This window comes from Prunus persica, chromosome G1 (assembly GCF_000346465.2).
Source record: "Prunus persica cultivar Lovell chromosome G1, Prunus_persica_NCBIv2, whole genome shotgun sequence".
Classification (NCBI taxonomy): domain Eukaryota; kingdom Viridiplantae; phylum Streptophyta; class Magnoliopsida; order Rosales; family Rosaceae; genus Prunus; species Prunus persica.
Genome location: NC_034009.1, coordinates 13,062,333 through 13,085,168, shown reverse-complemented (window position 1 = coordinate 13,085,168; position 22,836 = coordinate 13,062,333). Strand labels below are relative to the sequence as shown.

At 38.4% G+C, this 22,836-nt stretch overlaps 1 protein-coding gene and 1 pseudogene across 1 annotated transcript; both read left to right on the top strand.

The window, feature by feature from the left end:
* LOC109946426 lies at positions 10,650–15,195 on the top strand. Its single transcript, XM_020554106.1, has 6 exons — positions 10,650–12,305; positions 12,414–13,259; positions 13,350–13,753; positions 13,994–14,034; positions 14,623–14,742; positions 14,774–15,195. Exons 1-6 carry the CDS (start codon positions 10,650–10,652, stop codon positions 15,193–15,195), a joined length of 3,489 nt encoding a protein of 1,162 aa, XP_020409695.1.
* On the top strand, positions 16,232–18,748 carry LOC18793056 (annotated as a pseudogene).

The window sequence follows — 22,836 nt, the reverse complement described above, 5'->3', positions numbered from 1 at the left end:
AATGTAAACCGCTTATGGGTGCTTTCTGGAGAAGCACTCGTCAAAGTGTTTTTCTAAGAAGCACTTGCATTTTTAACAAAAATTTCAACGTTCTTCTAATAAATGTGCTTCCAACAAAAACAGTTAAGAGCATAAGTACTTCTTATAGAAGCAATCCCAAATGGTATGTCATATTTAGTTTAGCATAAAGTTTAGTAATCCAAACTTGAAACACCAATATATTTTGGAGTCCTGAATATTTAGAATTTTGAGATACATTTTCATTCCAATCCAATTCTTTTCGGAATTTTTGGACATTGAATTTAATTTTGACGTGCCAAAGTTGAAAATCTTTGGATCCAAATTGGCGGCAATGTGAATTTCCAATCCAACTTGCAACCTACTCATATCCATCCAAATTGCTGCAATAGGAATTTTCAATACAACTTGCACCCTACTCATATCAAGGACAAAGCTCAATAAATAACCAAAAAGATAACCCCACGCATTAGGTAGGACATATATCACACTCAAGCACACAATAAAACCTTCTCTGAATTTTCTTATCCATGAATCCAAGAAATCTCTCACTTCTATCAATTTCATTTCATTATACTCAAACATTCCAATTTCAATAAGAGGCAAAGACACTGACTCAAGTGCATGAAAAACTCCAAAGTCTTTCTTGGCAATCGAGAAAAGAAAAGTGATATGAAAGAAGATACTGGAAAGACTTTTCAAAGTCTGAAATTTAGTGATGAAGACTTGTGAATTTATTGTGAAGACTTCTTCTTCTTCTTTTGGCTCTTACTTTGTCAACTTATGTTCTTATCTTTTCAAGAATCTTCCTTACAATTGTGCGCTAAAATAGCTTCTTGGTTTTTGAGTGACCATACTAGGGAGCTTCAAGTGAGGGATTTATTAAAATATCTTATTTGAGAGGCACTCTTATAAGGCTCATTCCGTATTGTATTTCTATGATCCGAACTATTTAATTTTCATGTATTCCCTCAAAGATTATCTATGCAAAATGCCACTTAAATATGAAGCTATTTCACCATTCAATTACGTGGGCATCATTTTTGTATTTTCTTGAAACACCATGTCAAAAAGTTAAAAAATAAACGACTCTTGTCACTTTGTAGTATACCACACAAGGTCTCTCAAATAATTCATCAATAAATACATTTATGCCTTATCAAGTCTTTGTTATTTAAGTCGTCAAGGAATCATGGAGTCACAATATATAATTAAGCCCAAAAGGCTTATAGCTCAAGTGGTATGTTTGAAAATTCACTCATGTATAGCTTGTAACAAAAAAGGGAAGGAGAAAAAAATAACCAATGTATCAACACACATTTACACTCTCGCATGGATGGGGGAGATAAAAGAGATAAACATTGGCACTATTGTCTCGGGTTTGTGTCGCTGCTTCCAGATTTTGGGTCTAAGGTCAAATAGATGAAGTAGTGAGATTATGTATTCCACCTTTTTGGTAGGATAAATTATCCTACAAAAATACACATAATGGAAATTATGGCGAGATTATTCATTATCCTATCCACATTCATTATTCATGAGCACCAAACATGGTATTAGATTAAGCTAAACAATCCTACTACTTATATCCTAATTACAAATAAACTTTTTTTCTGGTGACACACGCATGCACTGACTCAAGTAGCAAGTCAATTAACTGTTTTTGGCCTTTCTCAAGTTCTTATCGGCAGATGGAAAAAGACATATGAGGTAGGTATATATACTCATGTCATGGTTAGCTAGGGGAAATAAAAGGTCTTCCCCTTTACTGATTTGTCTCTTCCAATTTTCCAGTCTACGCCGAGTCGTCTCTTCTTTTGTAAAGTCCAGCCAATATCACATTGATAGCACGAGTCAAGTATTTATATATGATATATTAGTTTTGTCTCCATTTATGCAGAAATTTTTTTTTTCTACGGGAATGTATGAAAACAATTTAAAAAGTGTTTTCAGTTGTAGTTTTCATTATATGTAGTACCCTATGAACACATTTTCTTTTACCTCTCTTGCACGGTGGGCACGGTTCGGTTTGTTCCGGTTTCATCCTCAAACCACAGCTGAACCAATTAAACTTTTACGGTTCGGTGTGGTTCGGTTTGAGCTAAAATTAAAATGAAAACCGAACCAAACCAAACCATTTATATCCGGTTCGGTACGGTTTGGTTCGGCCGGTTTAGCATAAAAGAAAACATCATTTTCTCTGTGTCACCGAACATGTTCATTCTCAAGTTCCCTAATATCAAACGCATAAAACATTCACTAATCATACAAGAGGTAAAGAAAAAACATACAAAGAAAAGAAGCTGCAAGCAATAATAATTGTTAGAGAACATGATTCTCAAAGAAATACAATCTTATTGTGCTTAATTATATAGTTATTACAAAGGAAAAAATAGGACTGGTGGTTTGGTGGCAATTCTCCACACTTGTATCTTCCCAAGTGCTGCACAAGCTTTTGTGTGGTATTAAAAACACTAAGGAGGCTTGAGATTCCTCTGTTGGTTTCCTCCCTACGCATGTCGCTTATGTTGTTCACAACATTTGATCTTCTCTCTTGTGAACAGGCATCAAGCATTAATATCACATAAGCAACATTTTATATACATTATTCTATGAACAAAACTAAATCAAAGCAAGGTATGCTACAGTCTTTTTGTACAATAAAATAGATTAGCATATTTTACAACCATAAAAATGAAAAATTAGGCCTCATAGAAAATACCATTTTATTTTTCAACTCTCTAACTTTTTATATATAACCAGTTATTGGAGACAATACAAAAAATAAAGTAGTAGACAGAACTAGCATATTTTACAAACCCAGCTGATGATGACGATCCACCACCAACAATATTCCCATAATCAATCCTTGCATAACCTGATGGTCGATGATGGAACTTGGGTTTTGTAGAGATGGATTTCGCTGAGGACAAATGGGTGGGTTTCGCCGAGTTCGAATCATGTTGGCTTAAGTTAGCGTCGAGGGAGAGGGAGAGGGAGATGTAGCAGAGAGACAAAGAGAGAGGGAGAGGTAGCAGAGAGAGGGAGAGGTAGCAGAGAGAGATGGAGAAATAATGAGAGGGAGTTGCGGCTAGGGTTAAGAGACGAAGGAAAGGAGATAGGAGAGAGGCTCTTCTGAGGGAGAGAGAATGGTTAGATAACTTAGATGTGTCCGTGAGTTGTAGTTTTGGAGTCCAATCAAGTGTTGCAGGGTACATGGTACACTCTTAAATAACCACTCAAACCTTGCCACATGTAAACTAAATTAAATAAATAATAAATTGATTTATAATCGATCCGGTTCGGTTTAGGACAGTTTTTAAAACTCTCAAACCACAGTTGAACCAAACCAAATCGGTTCGGTTCGGTTCGGTTTTTCAAAATGTTGACTTTTTCTTTGGTCAAAACCAAACCAAACCAATCCAATATAATCGGTTCGGCCGGATTGACCGGATCGGCCGGATTGATGCCCACCCCTTGCACCATCATTCGTCCATCTTTTCTGAATATCTTCCTTTCTCCAATACATTCTCAGTACGCTTTAAAAAAATATATGAAAACTGAAAATCCAAACCGAAAAGTTACAAAATTGGTCGTAAATCACCAGGTAAGTTGTATTATTTTTCCATATATCAGCATGTATATACTTTTACACTAATAATCAATTAAAAAATAATAAATAACTAGTTTTGAGTTTTTATCTCCAAATACGTTCTATATGGATTTTTGTATAATATGTCCGGCTAAAATGGACTTAATTACTAAAAAAAACCTAAATATTTTGTCCCTTTGTAAAGTCAAATTGTTTCTTCCTCTTTACTAATTTGTTTGTTCCAATTAATGTTATCCAGTCTACGACAACCGGGTCGTTCTCTGAACCTATGCCAAAGACATATATACATATCAGCGTCAGCGTTTCTCACACGTTCAAGTCGTTTCTGAACCAACGTCAAAGACATATATACATATCAGCGTCTGCGTTTCTCACACGTTCATGTCGTCATTTAGCTTCTATACATAATCCTATAGTTGTACATGGACTCCACCCTCTGACAATGGTAGTCAGCGTTCAGCTTTGCTCCAGCACGTACTTATGAAAATTCCAACTGACAGTAACTTTGGCCAACATTAATTCACAGTTGGAGATAAACAACCAAGCAAACTAACATATATATTGCAAGTTGCAACAGGAACAACTTCCCTTGGACATATAATTGGCGCCATGGAGAAGGGTGCATGTGGTTTAGTATTCTATATCTCAAATAAATATTTGGGGAATACCTTGTAAGGCTCGTTCCGGGTTCTATTTTAATAATTCGGCAAAATTGGTTCCAATCCAGTTGCCACTGTGACTTTCCTTTTGTGATTGCCTTGTAGGCCTTATTGCCAGCTTCCCAAATTTGATATCCAATATGCACTAAGAAAGTGATGTCTGTGATTAAAAGAAAAATGCAATCAGAAAATTAAGAGAAGTAAAACGACTTAACGTAGAAATTAGAGTCTCGAACCCAAGTCTCCCTGTACCGGCCGGTCCATTTCTAATATCTTCTTCTGATGAATTCTTTCCATATTTTACAAGGAAATCGAAAGCCTATTTCTTTTTTTTTTTCTTCCTTACTTCCAGAAAATAAAACTAGATGTTTTATATCAATTAACTCCAACTCGGCCAAGGGTTACTTCCAGTTCGTTTTATTGATATGTTAGTATTTATAGATGTTATTCTTGTGGAACAACTTGTCTTTAGTCATTATGGGCTTATTTGGGAGTGTTTATATGGAAGAGATAAAAGTGCTTTCTAACAATTAAAAGCGTTTATGACTGTGCTTGACAGAAAAAATGTAAACTGCTTTTTGGCCCTTTCTGGAGAAGCACTAATCAAAGTGTTTTCTAAGAAGCACTTGCATTTTTAACAAAAATTTCAACATTCTTCTAATAAAGTTGCTTCGAACAAAAATGGTTATGAGCATAAGTACTTTTTATAGAAGCAATCCCAAGCGGTATGTCATATTTAGTTTAACATAAAGTTTAGTAATCCAAACTTGAAACACCAATATATGTTGGAGTCCGAAATATTCAGAATTTTGAAATACATTTTCATTCCAATTCAATTCTTTTCAGAATTTTCAGACATCGGATTTAATTTGGACCTGCCAAAGTTGAAAATCTTTGGATCCAAATTGACGGCAATTGGACATGTCTAGTTATCACCCAAATCATCAAAGCTGCAAGTCAATTAATTGTGTAGTAAAGACTGGTATAAGGTGGTTCATGAGACATGGACTAGTGCAGGGGCGGCCCTGGGGTGGTGCAAGTGGTGCCACCGCACAGGGCCCCTCGAAAAAAAAATTCTTTATAGTATATATATTAATATTATAGGAATTGTATTGTAACACCCCGACCCCAAATTTCCCAAATTTTACCCTTATTTAATTATTTAATTATTTAAGGGTATTTTAGTCATATTTTTAACCGGAGAGAGTTTGGGACCGTGACTTATATTTTTGGATAGGTCGTACTGAGACGAGTTCACAGACACGTAGTGGGCTCGAATCGGAGTTGTAACGAGAGAGATATGGTCAAAAGAAGTCCAGTGGCATAATCGTAAATATTTCGAAATGGGATTTTTTTATAAAAATCTGGTTTTTTTCTCTCTCTCTCTCTCTCCCGCGACTTCTCTCTCTCTCCCGTCGGCTCTCTCTCTTTCTCTCCTTGTATCTCCGGCCACCGACCACGGCTGTGGGCGGGGCCGGTACCAAACTGACCGGGACGACGTCCCCTTCCTTCCCCGACCATTCCCCGCCGGCGACGCGGCCGTTGCTGGCCGGAAAATGCAGAAAACCGCCGGGAGGTCGTCAAAACTTCAACGCCGTCGATCTCCCTCCTCCGGCCACCAATTCCGTCGACCCAGGTATGGATCTTGAACCTCTCGAGCTGCTCTAGCTGATGGTTGGGTAGGATTAGATCGATTCTTAGCGTAGACAACTCGATTTTCGAATTGAAAATCGGCCGAAACTTCGGCCGCCGTGATCGGCCATTTCCGGCCACTTTTTGGGGTAGGTCCAAGAACAAAAGTGGCTCCAAATAGGGTGTTATACCTAGGGTAGGAGTTTGGAGCCGTGGTTTTGAGATTTTCCGGCGAAGCGTTATCGCTTTGGGCACCCACGCGCTGCCGGCGCGTGCGACGGCACGTGGGCACAGTAGAAAGGAAGCGATGTGTTCCGATGAGATCCTTAGGTTGTCACGAGTGCGTAGGATTTCGCAGATCTCAATTCGGACGTCGTTTGACTATCGAACGGATAATCGCATATTGCGCGTTATCCGGGTTCGATAGGTTGGGACCGTCGGATGGTCCCAAATTTAATATATGTTAATCTAGGTATTGATAGGATCGTGTAGGAATTCACGGATCGTGAATCGGAGCCCCGGATGTTCCGAATAATAATTTTAAGTTTATATTTTATATTAACCGTCAGATCGTGCGATCGTGAGCAATCCGAACGTCCGATCTGAACCAAACTCGCAGGACAAGTGTCCTGTACCTGGTAGAACCCATAGAGACTTTCGGATCGGAAATTGGAGGTCGTGGGTTCTGCAAGTCCGGTTGACCAGGGTTAGAGTAGTTCGACCCTTGGTTGACCGTGAGTCTCCCGGAGTAATCTCACCTTTCTATGGGAGATTTTCAGGTACTAGACTATTGTGGAGGGTTACACAATAATAGAATTAATTTATATAATTATAAATTATATATGGTTGTACAAGGGTACAACAGAGTCTAGAGTGTCAGTTTGGAGTGCTATACGCACTACTTTAGGTACCTCCTCGGATGTTGGATTCACTACAAGCACCACCAAGTGAAAGTTAGGTCCCGCGTGGCGTAGGTTATCCGGCGTTGGGACAGGCCCTATACGTGGCGTTGGTTGTACCGGCGTATGGGGAGATTTGCAATATGATGTTCAGGTCTCACGTGGCGTAGGTTATCCGGCGTTGAGACAGGCCCCATACGTGGCGTTGGTTGTACCGGCGTATGGGGAGCTATTGTGATATTGTATTAAGGTCGCACGTGGCGTAGGTTATCCGGCGTGTCGACAGACCCCATACGTGGCGTTGGTTGTACCGGCGTATGGGGAGTTATGTGATATGATATTGAGGTCCCACGTGACGTAGGTTATCCGGCGTTGGGACATGCCCCATACGTGGCGTTGGTTGTACCGGCGTATGGGGAGATATTATGATAGTATGGCATGGTCGCACGTGGCGTAGGTTATCAGGCGTGTTGACAGGCCCCATACGTGGCGTTGGTTGTACCGGCGTATGGGGAGATTATATGAAATACAAAGAAATGAAATAAGGTATTGCCCAAGTGGGGAACTGGGTTTTAGGGAAGAACTACGTGTGGCTTGATCCCTCAAGGAGGGTACGTAGGCAGCCTAAGGTTATTAGGTGCAGCCGCAGACTAAATATTAGTCATAATTTGTATTTGATTTGTTTGGTAGTTGTTTGAAAAATTATTGGAAGGTCGAAGGCCATTTATGTGAATTTGCATGAAATTATATTGTGCATGCTGCCAGTTGTGGATATTAAATGCGTTTTTATGCAGGTTGAAATTTTGGGAAATGTCCAATTTATAGGGGAGACTCTGCCGAAATTTCGGCAGGAAGTCTCGGTTTTTAGTAAGTGGGCCTGGCATCGGGGTGATGTCAGGAATTCCAAAGGGTTCGTCTCGGGTTTTGAGAAAATTCGGGGTGGGTCCTTAAATGTATAATAGTATAGCGTGCAAGACATTTGCACAAGGGCGTGTCTGGTGGAGTTGGCTCCAGCGCTTCTCCATTTAACGTAGCGCCAGAGTTCGATTCTTGCTGAAGTCGGTCTATATGCTGTTTATATATATATATATATCCCCCAAACACTTTCTACTCCGATCATTCTTTTAAAACATTTTTAAAAAAAAATTTCTCATCTAAGAAAAGTACTTTTTTCATTCAAAACAAAACAAAAAAAACTTCATGGCTTCTTCTTTTATTTTAACTCTGATTTTCTGGTAAGTAATCATCATCATTCATCAATCTCTCTTTGGTTCTTTTTTCAATCCTTTGACAATTTTAGTTATTCTTTCAATTTCAGGAATTTCAACACAAAAAAGAGAAAACCCGAATTCCTATATTCATAAAGAACACTGAAAATCAAATAGTCAAATTCAAATTTCAGGAATTTGTGTGCAACTACTTTTTAATTTGTGATTGCTAATTTTTTTTCCTATTAAACACAAATTGCTTATTGGAGGTAGCAAAGGACCTTGTAGGGGCACAACGAGCTTATTTTTGTACCAAACATTTAATTTTATCAAATATAAACATTTAAATTTTTATGAATTTGATTTCTGATTGTCATTACATATTTATTCATGACTTTTAGTTATAAACATTAAGCTATGCCAAATTTTTATTTATAGTATTTCATATTGGATTATGTGAAGCCCCAATTTAAGTTCGCACAGGGCCCTCAAAATCTCAAGGATGGCCCTGGACTAGTGGAATCAATTATGTTCGCGCGTCTATATTATCTGGTCCAATGGTCTAGTCTCCGGTGGTTGACCCGTATTCTTTAATAAAAGAGGATAATATTTGGGAGATTCGTTTTTTTTTTTTTTCGGTTGCTAAAGTTAGAAAGGGTAGAAGGGAAAACTCACAAACAGGGATACCACAAGGCTTGAACTGAGGACCACTTGAAAGCACACTAAAGACCCGGGCCAGTCCAACTAACACCCCTTGCCTCGTATACGAATGAAGTTAATTACGACAAATTTTGTATAAGTAACATTTATGAGCCCATGGTAGAAGTAGATTTTTATGTTTAGCGGGTGCTACCAATTTCTTTTAAAATCTATAGTTATGATCTATGCATGTTTCAAGGAGTTGCACATGCGTAGAGAGGGCTAAGCTTGAGGTAAATCATTAGTTGGCATGTCATGCATGCTGGAGGGTCATAGGTTGCGAGTGTACGCTTATGAGGGTCATAGGTTGTTGTATTCTGGAGGGTAGGGCGCCATACAATCTTGCTGCACCGAGACATTGTCTCTAAGGGGCGAAATCTACTCTTAAGCACAATGAATGACACGCCTCAACCTAAAACTATTATTCTACTCAAGTATCAATGGAAAGCAACTTCTACATCCCAAAAGATAAGTATTTTGCTATAATTTCATTGATTTTATTTAATCGACTATATCAATGTAAATTACAATTTTATAATATATATTTTCCGTGAAGTTTTGCAGGAAAAGTAGCATCCTTCAACCAAATACTAAACCGAGAAGTCAAAAAGCTTGATGTCAAATATTATTTTAATATTTTTTAGTCATGAACTCCACTATCATTACTCTCTTTTAAAACTTAACGCATCATAGGCCCCATTTCCTTTTAAAAATAAAATAAAATAATATGATATTTGACATTTCGGGTGGAGTTTAATTTTTTCCAATGTCAAATTACAGCCATCAAATACAACTTTAACATTTTGCATTTGACATCTCCCTTGGAGATGCTCTAATTGAAGGAAATGGGTTTAGGCATAGTCTGAAATATCGATAATATCGAGGAAATATCGAGGATATTTCGGTTTTTTTGAATCACGGATATTTCGGAACATATCCATGTACATATCGTATAAATATCGACGATAATATCGGAAAATATCGATGTCGATAATTTTGCTCACATTTCAGCAATATTTTGTCAAAATATCGGTGTAATATCGCTAAAATATCGAAAATATCGAAAATATCGATGTGAAGGAAAAAAAAAAGTTATTAAAAAAAAAGGAAAAAAGGGGAGAAAAAAGCACAAAGGGGATATGAACCCCTCCCATTTTACTCCTCTAACACCTTAAACACCATATCACTTATGTTTTTGTGATAATATGCTAAAATATTTATATTTATATGGGTGGAATGTTAACAATTACATGCAAAACTATTTTGGGGATTTATCATTTGATGACTACTCTTCACAATACACTTACTCTACACATAGAGATGATGAAGATAGTGGAAAATTTGAACATCGTAGGAACTCTATGTGGTACTATGATGTAGAACAGATGACAGATTTTATTGCGGTTGAGCTAGAAAAAGGACGTAGCGGGAATATGCAGTTTTGTCGTCCAAGCTCCGATTAGGACGCAAAATACCTTTTCGGAAAGGGAACGAAGCCACGAGTGTAACTCACTGCTTTGCTGTGACATAAGGTGGATTTTGGCATTCTGAGGTCGTTTGGCCTTCCAAAACTGCAGTTAAAGTTTGGTAGTTAATTTTCCAATAAATTCTGTTTTGGACAGCTTAGGAGTTACGTTATTAAGACTCCAAATTAATCCTGTTTTTTCAGTTTTATGTAATAACTCCCCTAGTAGTTGAAGGGTTGAGGGTTGTTGAGAAATGTGTATTTAGACAGGTTTGTCTAATGTATCTGGAACTCAACTTTTAATCATATTATTCCAAGAGAGCTTCTCTTAATTTTCTGGTGGAATCCAGTTTTATTGTTACTCAAGGTTTCGCTTGAAACCTTTGTTGCTTGTGCTGCGTCAAGTGGTATCAGAGCGGGTCTCTCCCGTCTCGGTATTCTTGTCTTTATCTTATTATGGGTGATCGAGAAGCTGATGTCCCAACCCCAATTACCCGAGCAGATCTGGACGCTCAAAACCGACTGATCGACAACCTAACCAACCAATTTGGGGAGATGCGAGAATTGTTGTTGCAAGCTCTTGGTGGCAACAATAGGAGAGAAGGCAGAGATAACGAAAGAAGAGATGGCGAGAGAAGAGACAATAGGAGGCAACTTAATCCGGATAGTGAGTCCGAGTCAGAAGAAGAACTTGAAGAACCACCACCGCCGGCTAATAATCCTCGTCATCATAATCGTAATTACGAGAATTTTGGCGATTATCGGATTAAAGCAGAAATTCCTAACTTTTGGGGAAATCTGAAGATTGAAGACTTCTTGGATTGGCTTGTAGAAGTGGAGAGGTTTTTCGATATTATGGAGGTTCCTGAGCATAAGATGGTGAAGATGGTAGCTTTCCGCCTTAAAGCTACAGCAGCTGTTTGGTGGGATCAATTGCAAAATTTACGGCAGAGGCAAGGAAAACAGAGGGTTCGAACATGGCGGAAGATGAAGTCGCTTATGATGGAACGATTCTTGCCCACAGATTATGAGCAGATTCTCTACCGTATGTACCTAGGCTGTGCGCAAGGCACCCGTTCGGTTTCTGAGTATACCGAAGAGTTCATGCGTTTGGCAGAGCGAAACCATTTGACCGAGACTGACAATCAAAAGGTCGCAAGGTACAACAATGGGCTGAAAATTTCCATCCAGGAAAAAATTGGCATGCAGAATATATGGACTTTGCAGGAGGCGATTAACATGGCATTGAAGGCTAAACTGTTGGAGAAGGAGAAACGCCAACCCAACTTCCGCAGGAATGCGACGGAAGCCTCTGATTATACTGCTGGTGCTTCTAGTGGCGCAGGAGATAAGGGGAAAGCACAGCAGCAGAGTTCTGGAGGGATGACAAAACCAACAACAGTTGGCCAAAACAAAAACTTCAACGAGGGCAGCAGCCGGAATTACAACAGAGGGCAGCCCCGAAACCAGTCCCAGAATCCGTATGCTAAGCCCATGACGGACATATGTTACCGTTGCCAAAAACCAGGGCATCGTTCTAATGTTTGTCCAGAGCGGAAGCAGGTTAACTTTATCGAAGAAGCCGATGAAGATGAAGAAAACGATGAAGTCGGGGAAAATGATTATGCAGGGGCTGAATTTGCAGTTGAAGAAGGAATGGAGAAGATTACCCTAGTTTTGCAGAGAGTTCTTTTGGCACCAAAGGAGGAGGGGCAGCGTCATAATATTTTTCGTTCCCTCTGCTCAATCAAAAACAAGGTTTGTGATGTGATCGTCGACAATGGAAGTTGCGAGAATTTCGTGTCAAAGAAATTGGTGGAATATTTGCAGCTATCAACGGAGCCACATGTCAGCCCTTACTCACTAGGTTGGGTTAAAAAAGGCTCTTCGGTTCGTGTAGCTGAGACTTGCCGTGTGCCGCTGTCTATTGGTAAGCATTACAGAGATGATGTCTTATGTGATGTTATTGACATGGATGCATGCCATATTTTATTAGGGCGTCCTTGGCAATTTGATGTGGATGCGACTTTCAAGGGACGAGATAATGTCATTCTGTTCTCTTGGAACAACCGGAAAATTGCAATGGCAACTACACAGCCCTCAAAACCCTCTGTTGAGGCCAAAACGAGGAGTTCTAGCTTCCTAACCCTAATTAGCAACGAGTAGGAGTTGAACGAGGCAGTCAAGGAAGCGGAGTGTTTTTGTCCCTTGGTGTTGAAGGGGTTGTTAAAACTTGGCCGAGGAGGAGGTGACATTCCACAAGATGTGCAGCAGATTTTGTCTCAATTTCAGGAATTATTTTCTGAAAATCTACCAAACGAGCTGCCACCTATGCGGGACATACAACACCGAATTGACTTGGTGCCTGGAGCTAGCCTTCCGAATCTGCCCCATTATCGGATGAGCCCCAAGGAGAATGACATCCTCAGAGAGCAGATTGAAGAATTACTGCGGAAGGGATTTATCAGGGAGAGTTTGAGTCCCTGCGCAGTTCCTGTTTTGTTGGTTCCGAAGAAAGACAAGACTTGGCGAATGTGTGTTGACAGCCGAGCAATCAACAAGATAACAGTGAAGTACAGGTTTCCCATTCCACGATTGGAGAATATGCTGGATGTTCTTAGCGGCTCAAAGGTGTTTTCCAAGATAGATTTGCGAAGCGGTTATCACCAGATTCGCATCAGACCTGGCGACGAATGGAAAACAGCGTTCAAGAGCAAGGACGGATTATTTGAATGGTTGGTGATGCCATTCGGATTGTCAAATGCGCCTAGCACCTTCATGAGACTCATGAATCAGGTTCTTCGACCATTTATTGGCTCTTTTGTCGTGGTTTATTTCGATGACATTTTAATTTACAGCACCACAAAAGAAGAACATCTTGTGCATTTGAGGCAAGTTTTAGACGTTTTGAGAGAAAATAAACTGTTTGTGAACCTTAAAAAATGTACTTTCTGCACAAATAAGCTACTGTTCTTGGGTTTTGTTGTTGGTGAGAATGGTATCCAGGTTGACGACGAGAAGATCAAGGCAATCCTTGACTGGCCAGCTCCAAAAACAGTTTCTGAAGTTCGGAGTTTCCATGGCTTGGCCACCTTTTACAGGAGATTTGTGAGGCATTTCAGCTCTATCGCTGCACCTATCACAGAGTGTTTAAAGAAGGGCCGGTTCAATTGGGGAGAGGAGCAAGAGAGGAGCTTTGCAGAAATAAAAGAAAAGCTTTGCACCGCGCCAGTTTTAGCCCTTCCAAACTTTGAGAAAGTTTTCGAAGTTGAATGTGATGCCAGCGGTGTGGGAGTCGGAGCTGTGCTTTCACAAGACAAGCGGCCAGTTGCATTCTTCTCTGAAAAATTGAGCGATGCACGTCAAAAGTGGAGTACTTATGACCAAGAGTTCTATGCGGTTGTTCGGGCTTTGAAGCAATGGAAGCACTATCTTATCCAGAAGGAATTTGTTTTATTTACAGATCATCAAGCGTTGAAGTATATTAACAGCCAGAAAAATATTGATAAAATGCATGCTAGATGGGTGACTTTCTTGCAGAAATTCTCGTTCGTTATCAAGCATACTTCCGGCAAGACAAATCGTGTGGCGGATGCGCTAAGTAGAAGAGCTTCATTGTTAATTACGCTGACTCAAGAAGTTGTGGGGTTTGAATGTCTGAAGGAATTGTATGAAGATGATGCTGATTTTCGGGAAATTTGGACTAAGTGCACCAATCAAGAGCCGATGGCAGATTACTTTCTTAATGAAGGATACTTGTTCAAAGGCAACCAGCTGTGTATTCCAGTTTCCTCTTTGAGGGAGAAGCTCATTCGGGACTTGCATGGTGGAGGGTTGAGTGGCCACCTGGGTCGTGATAAAACAATTGCAGGGATGGAAGAGAGATTTTACTGGCCACAGCTCAAACGAGATGTTGGAACTATTGTGCGCAAGTGCTACACTTGTCAAACTTCGAAGGGGCAGGTACAAAACACCGGATTATATATGCCATTACCAGTTCTTAACGATATTTGGCAGGATCTTGCTATGGATTTTGTCCTCGGCTTGCCCCGAACACAAAGGGGAGTGGATTCTGTATTTGTGGTGGTTGATCGGTTCTCAAAAATGGCGCATTTCATAGCTTGCAAGAAGACTGCTGATGCATCAAATATGGCCAAACTGTTTTTCAGGGAGGTTGTTCGCTTGCATGGGGTCCCCACATCCATTACATCCGATCGTGACACCAAGTTCTTGAGCCATTTTTGGATCACCTTGTGGAGGCTGTTTGGGACTACTTTGAATCGTAGCAGCACTGCCCATCCCCAAACCGATGGCCAGACTGAGGTTACAAACCGAACATTGGGCAATATGGTACGCAGCGTCTGTGGAGAGAAGCCAAAACAATGGGATTATGCATTACCGCAGGTGGAGTTTGCGTATAACAGTGCAGTCCATAGTGCCACCGGGAAGTCTCCATTTTCCATTGTTTATACTGCTATGCCTAACCATGTTGTAGATTTGGTGAAACTGCCTAGAGGCCAACAAACCAGTGTGGCAGCAAAAAAATTTGGCAGAGGAAGTAGTGGCTGTTCGAGATGAAGTCAAGCAGAAACTTGAGCAAACTAATGCTAAGTACAAAGCTGCTGCGGATAAGCATAGGCGAGTTAAAGTGTTTCAGGAAGGTGATTCTGTGATGATATTTCTGAGGAAGGAGAGGTTTCCAGTTGGCACATATAGCAAGCTTAAACCAAAAAAATATGGTCCTTACAAAGTGCTCAAACGGATCAATGATAATGCCTATGTTATTGAGTTACCAGATTTCATGGGAATATCCAATATTTTTAATGTTGCAGATTTATATGAGTTCCGTGAAGATGAGGTCCTTTATCCAAATCATAACTCGGGGTCGAGTTCCTCGGAGGTGGAGGGGACTGATGTAGAACAGATGGCAGATTTTATCGCGGTTGAGCTAGAAAAAGGACGTAGCGGGAATATGCAGTTTTGTCGTCCAAGCTCCGATTAGGACGCAAAATACCTTTTCGGAAAGGGAACGAAGCCACGAGTGTAACTCACTGCTTTGCTGTCACATAAGGTGGATTTTGGCATTCTGAGGTCGTTTGGCCTTCCAAAACTGCAGTTAAAGTTTGGTAGTTAATTTTCCAATAAATTCTGTTTTGGACAGTTTAGGAGGTACGTTATTAAGACTCCAAATTAATCCTGTTTTTTCAGTTTTATGTAATAACTCCCCTAGTAGTTGAAGGGTTGAGGGTTGTTGAGAAATGTGTATTTAGACAGGTTTGTCTAATGTATCTGGAACTCAACTTTTAATCATATTATTCCAAGAGAGCTTCTCTTAATTTTCTGGTGGAATCCAGTTTTATTGTTACTCAAGGTTTCGCTTGAAACCTTTGTTGCTTGTGCTACGTCATACTAAGTCATTCATGTATCTTACCATGCAATGTATAAAGTGTAAAATATTATAGTAAATCATTATATATGAATGATTACGGTGTATTTAATCTTTTTCCATTAATTATTACATATTTTTTACACTCATAGTGTTTGCCCGCTTGCTGTATAATCAACTTAAATTAGTTAAATCCATCATGCAATGCATTTCCTTCTAATTTTTTGTGATAAACTCATAGACAATTGACTAAATTGACATTCTCCAAAGTTTCAATAAAAATTTCCAAGTTTTTCTTACAATTTCCGTGGTTTTTATTCAATTTTTATCGATATCGATAATATCCCGATATTTCCATCGAAATTTCCATATTTTTGGATGACCGATATTTCCGATATCATCGATATTTTAGACCTTGGGTTTAGGCCAGCACATTTGTTGCAAAAACCTGTGCTATAGAAAGAACGAAAATTGAAGACTAGAAAACACAAACTAGCTTTTAGTTTAGTGATACTTTTACAATTCTAATGTTGTAAGAAGTCTCAAATTCGAAACCCCGCAACCCTCATTGATTTAAAAATAAAACACAGAAGCCAGGAAACGTGGGTTATAGAAAGAATGGAAAATTAAATCTTCTGGTAAAACAGAATTTGAACACACCAAGTCTTTATTATGCAAGCACAACATGAATATACACAACTTAATTTCATCGAAAAGAAAACGTACATAATGTTACGATCCAGACTACAAAAGCGCACGACCAGGTAATCGTTCCTTTGTCACTCCCTTTCTGCTGAAAAGAAGTGAATTTCATTCTGATGCTGATAATAATGTTAGTGATATGGAGACTCTGATTCAAACACGGTGCAAATCTGGAACACTTAAGTCAGAGGAAGCATTGGGTTACTTCAATTCCATGATTCAAACGAAACCCATTCCCTCTAATTGGACTTTTAAATGTTTGTTTGGGGCACTTTACAAGATGAAGCACTATTCTGCCCTAGTATCTATGTATAAACAGTTGATGGGTTGCCGTCAATTCCAACCTGATGTCACTACAATGAATATTTTCATGAATTGCTTATGCCGTCTGAACAGGGTGGACTTGGGTTTCTCTGTCTTAGCACTTACCTTTAAATATGGTCTTGAGCCTGATGCTTATTCCTTGAATGCTTTGCTTCAAGGGCTTTGCAAGAATAGCGCCCTGTCTGAGGCAGTGGAGTTGTTCTGAAAAATTGAAGAAAAAGGATACCCAGATGTTGTCACCTACAATACTCTAATTTATGGATTGTGCCAACCAGGCAAGTGGGAAAAAGCCAAGAACTTCTTGATTTGCATGGTTGACAGTGGAATTCCACCAGACGTATATACCTACGCTGTGCTAATCAGTGCTCTTTGCCGAGAAGAAAGAATTCAAGAAGCGCTTGCTCTGTTCGAGGACATGACTGGGAAAGGCATAAATCCTAATGTTTTCATTTTCAATTCCTTAGTTTCTGCTTCATGCAAGTGTTGCAAATGGGAAAAAGCCTCACAGTTATTTCAAAACATGATTGATTGTGGTTCCTTGCCTGATATTGTAACATTCAACGCTGTTTTGGATGCTTTGTGCAAGGAAGGGAAAATGAGCCGTAGAGGTCAAATGCCTAATCTTGTGACTTACAACTCCTTAATTAATGGATTGTGCCATTCTGGCCAATGGAGAGAAGCCACAAAGTTGTTGAATAAAATGATGGGTGAAGGAATCCCACCAAATGTTGTAACCCTTAACATTGTTATAAAATATCTTTGCAAGTGCCGAAGGACCAATGAAGCCCTCACTGTGCTAGAGCTAATGACTGAAGGAGGTCTAAAACCTAACCTTGTCACTTACAACTGTTTAATATATAGCATGTGCCATAGAGCTCAATCGGGAGAAGCCACAAGGTTGTTTGATGAAATGGTAGGTCGAGGGATCTTACCTGATGCCATAACGTTGAGAACACTTTTGGATGCTCTCTGCCAAGTAAGGATGACAGAGGAGGCTCGCAAAGTATTTGAGGCAAAAATTAAGTATGGTATGGAGCTTAGCACAATATCTTGCAGTATGTTGGTTAATGAATACTGTTTGCTTGGCAGGATGGATAAGGCAAAGAAGGTCTTTAATTTCTTGGTGGCTCTGGGTCATGTGCCTGATATTGCTTCTTGCTATAATGCCTTGGTGAATGGTTATGTGCAAGATAAAAGAATGGGTGAAGCTTTGAGGCTTGCTAAAGAAATGATCCAAAAAGGATTGAGGCCTGATCTAGAGACACAAAAATCTTTGAAAGGTTTCCGTTGTAGAAGGCATGTTGCATCTGTAGAATAAGCTTTTGACTCCTCTAATGTGAATTATTTCATGCTGAATCTCTTTACATGGTATGAAATTTAAATTGTACATAGCGGTCATATGCCATTAAACTTCTAATTGATGTTATTGGATTCCTTAATTTCATGGAACATGTTAGATGGATTTTGATATCCTAATTTTAGGGATTATGCTGCCTATCTAGTCAGGATGCAATCCAAATAAAACCAATTCAACTATACTGCATAACGACATACTTTATTTTCCGCTACTTGCTGTCTGGAGTTGAAGACACCTCCCTTACCTTCTTGGCAACGGGCTGGGCATGGAGTTGCGAAGGCCAATTGTGATGGTGGTTGTCCTCGGTTCAATCAGGTTGCACTTTTGGGTAGGTGTTTCGAGATAACCATGGTTGGTTCAAGTCGAGGGGTTGTCAGGGGCTCAGTCCATGTGATTGTAGTGCCATGTCTGAAGTGTAGGCTATTAGAAGAGCTCTGGAGGTGGTGACTCGACATGGGTGGAGGAAAGTTATTGTAGAATCCGATGCTAAAGTGCTAATTGAGGCTCTACATGGTAAGTCGCTCATTTATGCTCTTGTGCCGGGCTTGTTACATGATATAAGGGCTCTTTCCAGGAAGTTGGTTGCTGTTAGTTTTGCGTTCATTCTGCAATATTGTAATATGGCAATCAAGGTGGTTGCTTCTTTTCCTTCCCAACTTGGTCAGTGTTAAGTGGCTGGGGTTGCTGCCATTTTGGCTTCTCCCCACACGCTACTTAATTCCAATCATTAGTAGACTCTGCAACATGGGTGATTGGGAAGAATTACTTTCTCTATTTGCAACTTGAGTCTAATTTGCATGGTTGATGTAGGAATCACAAGATGTTACTAGGATCATAAATCACACCCCTTGCCAAAGGTGGAACTAGTATATGGCTTATTTGCCATGCACACAAAGTCAAGCTAGTCATCCAGATTATTAATCAAATAATAATAATAAATAATAAATTTATTGTCTTTTGATTAAGAATAATAGTAATTTTCTTCTTATTATCGATATTGTTATGCTCTGTGTTTCGATGCATATGAAGGTCAACTGAATCATGGTTTATGTTGCATATTTTCCCCTCTGTTGTCTCTTTCCCTTTTCATTCCTTAATTTATCACACAAATTATAGTTTCAATTGAACAATGAATCTTCTGACGTTCCAGGAAAAAAAAAGAAAAAAAAGAAAAAATCAATATGCCTATATTGGCCTTATTTTGTTTTATTAGAAAATGACGTGATTTATTCTCAATTTTCTTTCACGGTCAAAACTAAACCCACCTCAGTCCTCTCTGCCACTTTCTTCCTTCCAAGTCCCATTGCTAACGTTAATCTCTCCTTTTCTCCCATAGAGACAGATCTCTAATTTTCTCTCCAAATATTTTTTTCAACATTTCATACAACGCTAGTCACTATAGCGTTATACTCACAAGTATCACGGAATATTTTAAGCCTCAAATTGTTGTAAAGGTCAATCTAAAATTGGAGCTAATGAGAGAAGAACTCAAATATTGTTAATCTTTGCAACCAGACAAATATAATGTATCTTGATAATCAACTCCACAAGTCTACAAGTCTAATTGGATCCTTTGGCTACCAACGTTGCTTTATAACGCTCAATCACCCGTCAACTTTGTGCTTTATGTATGGTGATGGTCCACCTAGATCCAACTATCTTTTTCTCTGTTGGAAAAGACATCAACTCTCATCCCATGTATTATTTTAATGCATAAAAAGGGGATAGAATTTGAGTGCAAGGGAATAACTACATTTTCTCAATCAACTCACCTAACTTCCATTACATGCATCCGGTTAAACTTGGCCATTCTGATCTAGCTTGACATGTTAGCTGGCCTAACAAATAAGGACATGCACAAAATAGAGCATTGGACAATTAATTTTTTTGAGGTCCTTTCCTATTGAAAGGGGCGATAGCATATTAAACTTACACACACAACACGGATGCTAGGATTCGAACCCAGGACCTTACCTGAGGGAGTAAATACTCCAAACCCTAAGCATTGGACAATTTTATTAACAAGTCAAGAGACAAAACACAAGATAGCATTGCTTTAGTGGTTGAACAAAGAACTGTTTTTATTCAATGTAGTACTACTTGGGCACCACATCACACCCCTTTCGAAACCACATAAATATTCAATGTCCACCTCCCACATCTACTCAGCAATGACATCTGTGACACAGAAAAAATAACATTTAATGAGCATTATATTATAACTTTAGTTTTGGTCATCCTAATTATAGCGGCTAGATCAAGTGTTGCCGAAGTGGGAGAATTTGTCACCGTGCTAGAGATTTAAGTGAACCTTAATCAGGGTGTTAGAGCTTAAATCCCATTACAAAAATTGATCACATAAACTACATGCACATATGAAAGTATCCATATCTATATATATTTTTTAAACTTTCGTGTCAAGAAAGAGAATAAAGTAAGATTGTTCATACCAGAGCTCAAATTTGACAAGATAATTAAGTACTAAATCTTCATATGTTTCTCAACACACTCATCGATATAATTAGTCATACAATCTGCAAACTTTTTTGTTATCTCTCCATGTGAAAAATTTTCTGTTGGCATTTCTGTAAAATCTTTAAGATGCAGACATTTTCCAGTAACTTCTTCAGCACATTTCACTCTTTAAAGATTGTACTTTTGTGTATTTTGTAAGGAAATGCTTAACAAATAGAGATTCAATGGAATCAGCTAAAGATGGTGGAGGAATATTAGAGGTAGGGGGATCGTCTTTTGCTCCTAAAATTTGGATAACATAGTTCAATCAATAAAATAAAAAATAAAAAATAAAAAATCTATCTTTCCTTATCTTAATTTAGCTTATAAAACGTTATTGAAAAAAAAAATGAAAAAAAGAAAAAGAAAAAGTCACTTACTGGGAAAAGCACCCTTTTAAAAATAAATTATATTAAATTTTAGTTTTGCATTTTTTAAAATCAAAATAAAAAATTTACAATGGTGAAAAGCAAATTTAACATTTTGTTTTCCTTTAATCGTTTGGTATGAGAGTTGTTTTATTGTCAACTAGCTTTTGATTAAACCAAAAGCTTGTCGTCCCCTTTTTTCCTCCACTTCACTCCCCTTAGTTTTTCTTTTCTTCTCCCTCCCTTTCTCTCTCCTTTTCCCCGCAACTTCCTCACCTTTTCATGAATTCATATGCAAAGCAAAGAGAAAGCTTTTGCATTTGCTCACCTCTTGTGAGCAACATTCCTAGGAACCCAAGAAGTCTTGTTGTGGGCTCTCCATCACGTGAAAATACGTCATAATTACGGGAGAAAATTTATCATTGTAAACTGAAAGTAAACTTCCTCATCTTTTCATGAATCCACATTAGATGCAAAGCAAAGAGAACGTCTTTTGCATTTGCTCACACCCAAACTCTTCAAGTAAGACCGATATGTTTTCTGACTACAGCCAAACACTAAAATAATTAGAGGTTCTTAGATTTAAGTTCAAAATGATTAGTTATCATTGAATTTAGTCCGCGCATTTTTGATTTTATATATAGATCTTTTGACTTTTATTACTTTTTATTGTGTCGATTTTACCCATTATTGCTACCATGAATCAAAAGGATTTTTTTATTTATTTAAAAAGGCGAATTTTTATTAGTAATGGCCACTAAAAAGAGTTGAGGTTTACTAGAATTACTTTTCCATGAGAACAAGTAATTCTCTCACCAAATATTGGCTTTCAAGGGGAAAAAAAAGGAAAACAGAATGATTCCCCACTAGGAAAAGTGAGGTTTGCTAGTCGCACTCCCTCGACAGTCCCTTTTCTTTATATGACAACACGTTTACTTTTTTTGGAAAATAAGTTGGTATTCAAACACTCGTGTCTAGTCTAAATTACTCTTTTGTCCATTCATATTCCTTTCTGCCTGGGCTTTTTGCTTTTTGTTTTTTTCCAGGTCAAATTCTCTCCGATCTCTGTTATGTATATAACAGCAACAACGAAAATTATTTTGAGGATATTTTATTTCCATATTATTTGTTTTGGTTTAGAGTAATTGGTGAGTTTCCTTTTTCTTTTTCTTTCAACAAAAGATCTTTTTGTTGAATTTAGTAAATATAAATGCAGACCAGTAAAAACTTAGGGTTTGAGGAATTTTACTGGTGGTTGAACTTGAAGTTTTAGATTTTGTATTTGTTCTTCTCTTCAACTATAACGTTTTCCACAACACAAAACCTTTAAATCTTTTAATTCAATCCATTCGATGAGGACATAAGGGTAATTTTACATTAGAAAGGAATTTCGGTGTCGGGTAACTTTACTCTGGATGCCAATTTAATTTCCCAAAAAGTAGACACGTGTAGCTTAGAAAGGAACGAGTGACAATCATATCATTGAAGACTTATAGTTAAAGCTTCTAAGTTTGGCCCTTTCCAACTCAAATTCCAACAATCACCCTTCAACCAAATTTGCCACTAACTACGTTGCTAGGCATAGTTTCGTTTATGGAGGTGTGTTTTTTTAATTAAACGTAGGCATTTTTTGATCAAGCAAACTTTGAGTTGTAAAGTACCGGAATGAAAGTACATCTATGATCTCTCCTTGCCTAGTAATAAAAGGAAATTAGGCAATAATAGATTGCAGGAAATTAGGGAAAAATTCTTTTTTTTTTTGGTTATTTTTTTAATCGTAGATTGTTTGTCTTATATTATTAATTATTCATATGTACATCAAATAAAATTTGGTACAATATTACTGAGGCCCAGTTTGAGATTACTGTTATTTTTAAAAAAAGTTGCTTATGCTGTGCTTTGAAAATAATTAGTTGTAAAGTAAATCAGCTCCATGTTTGGTAAACAATATTTTTTAAGTGCTTGTTAGTACAAAAAGCAGTGTCAAAACCG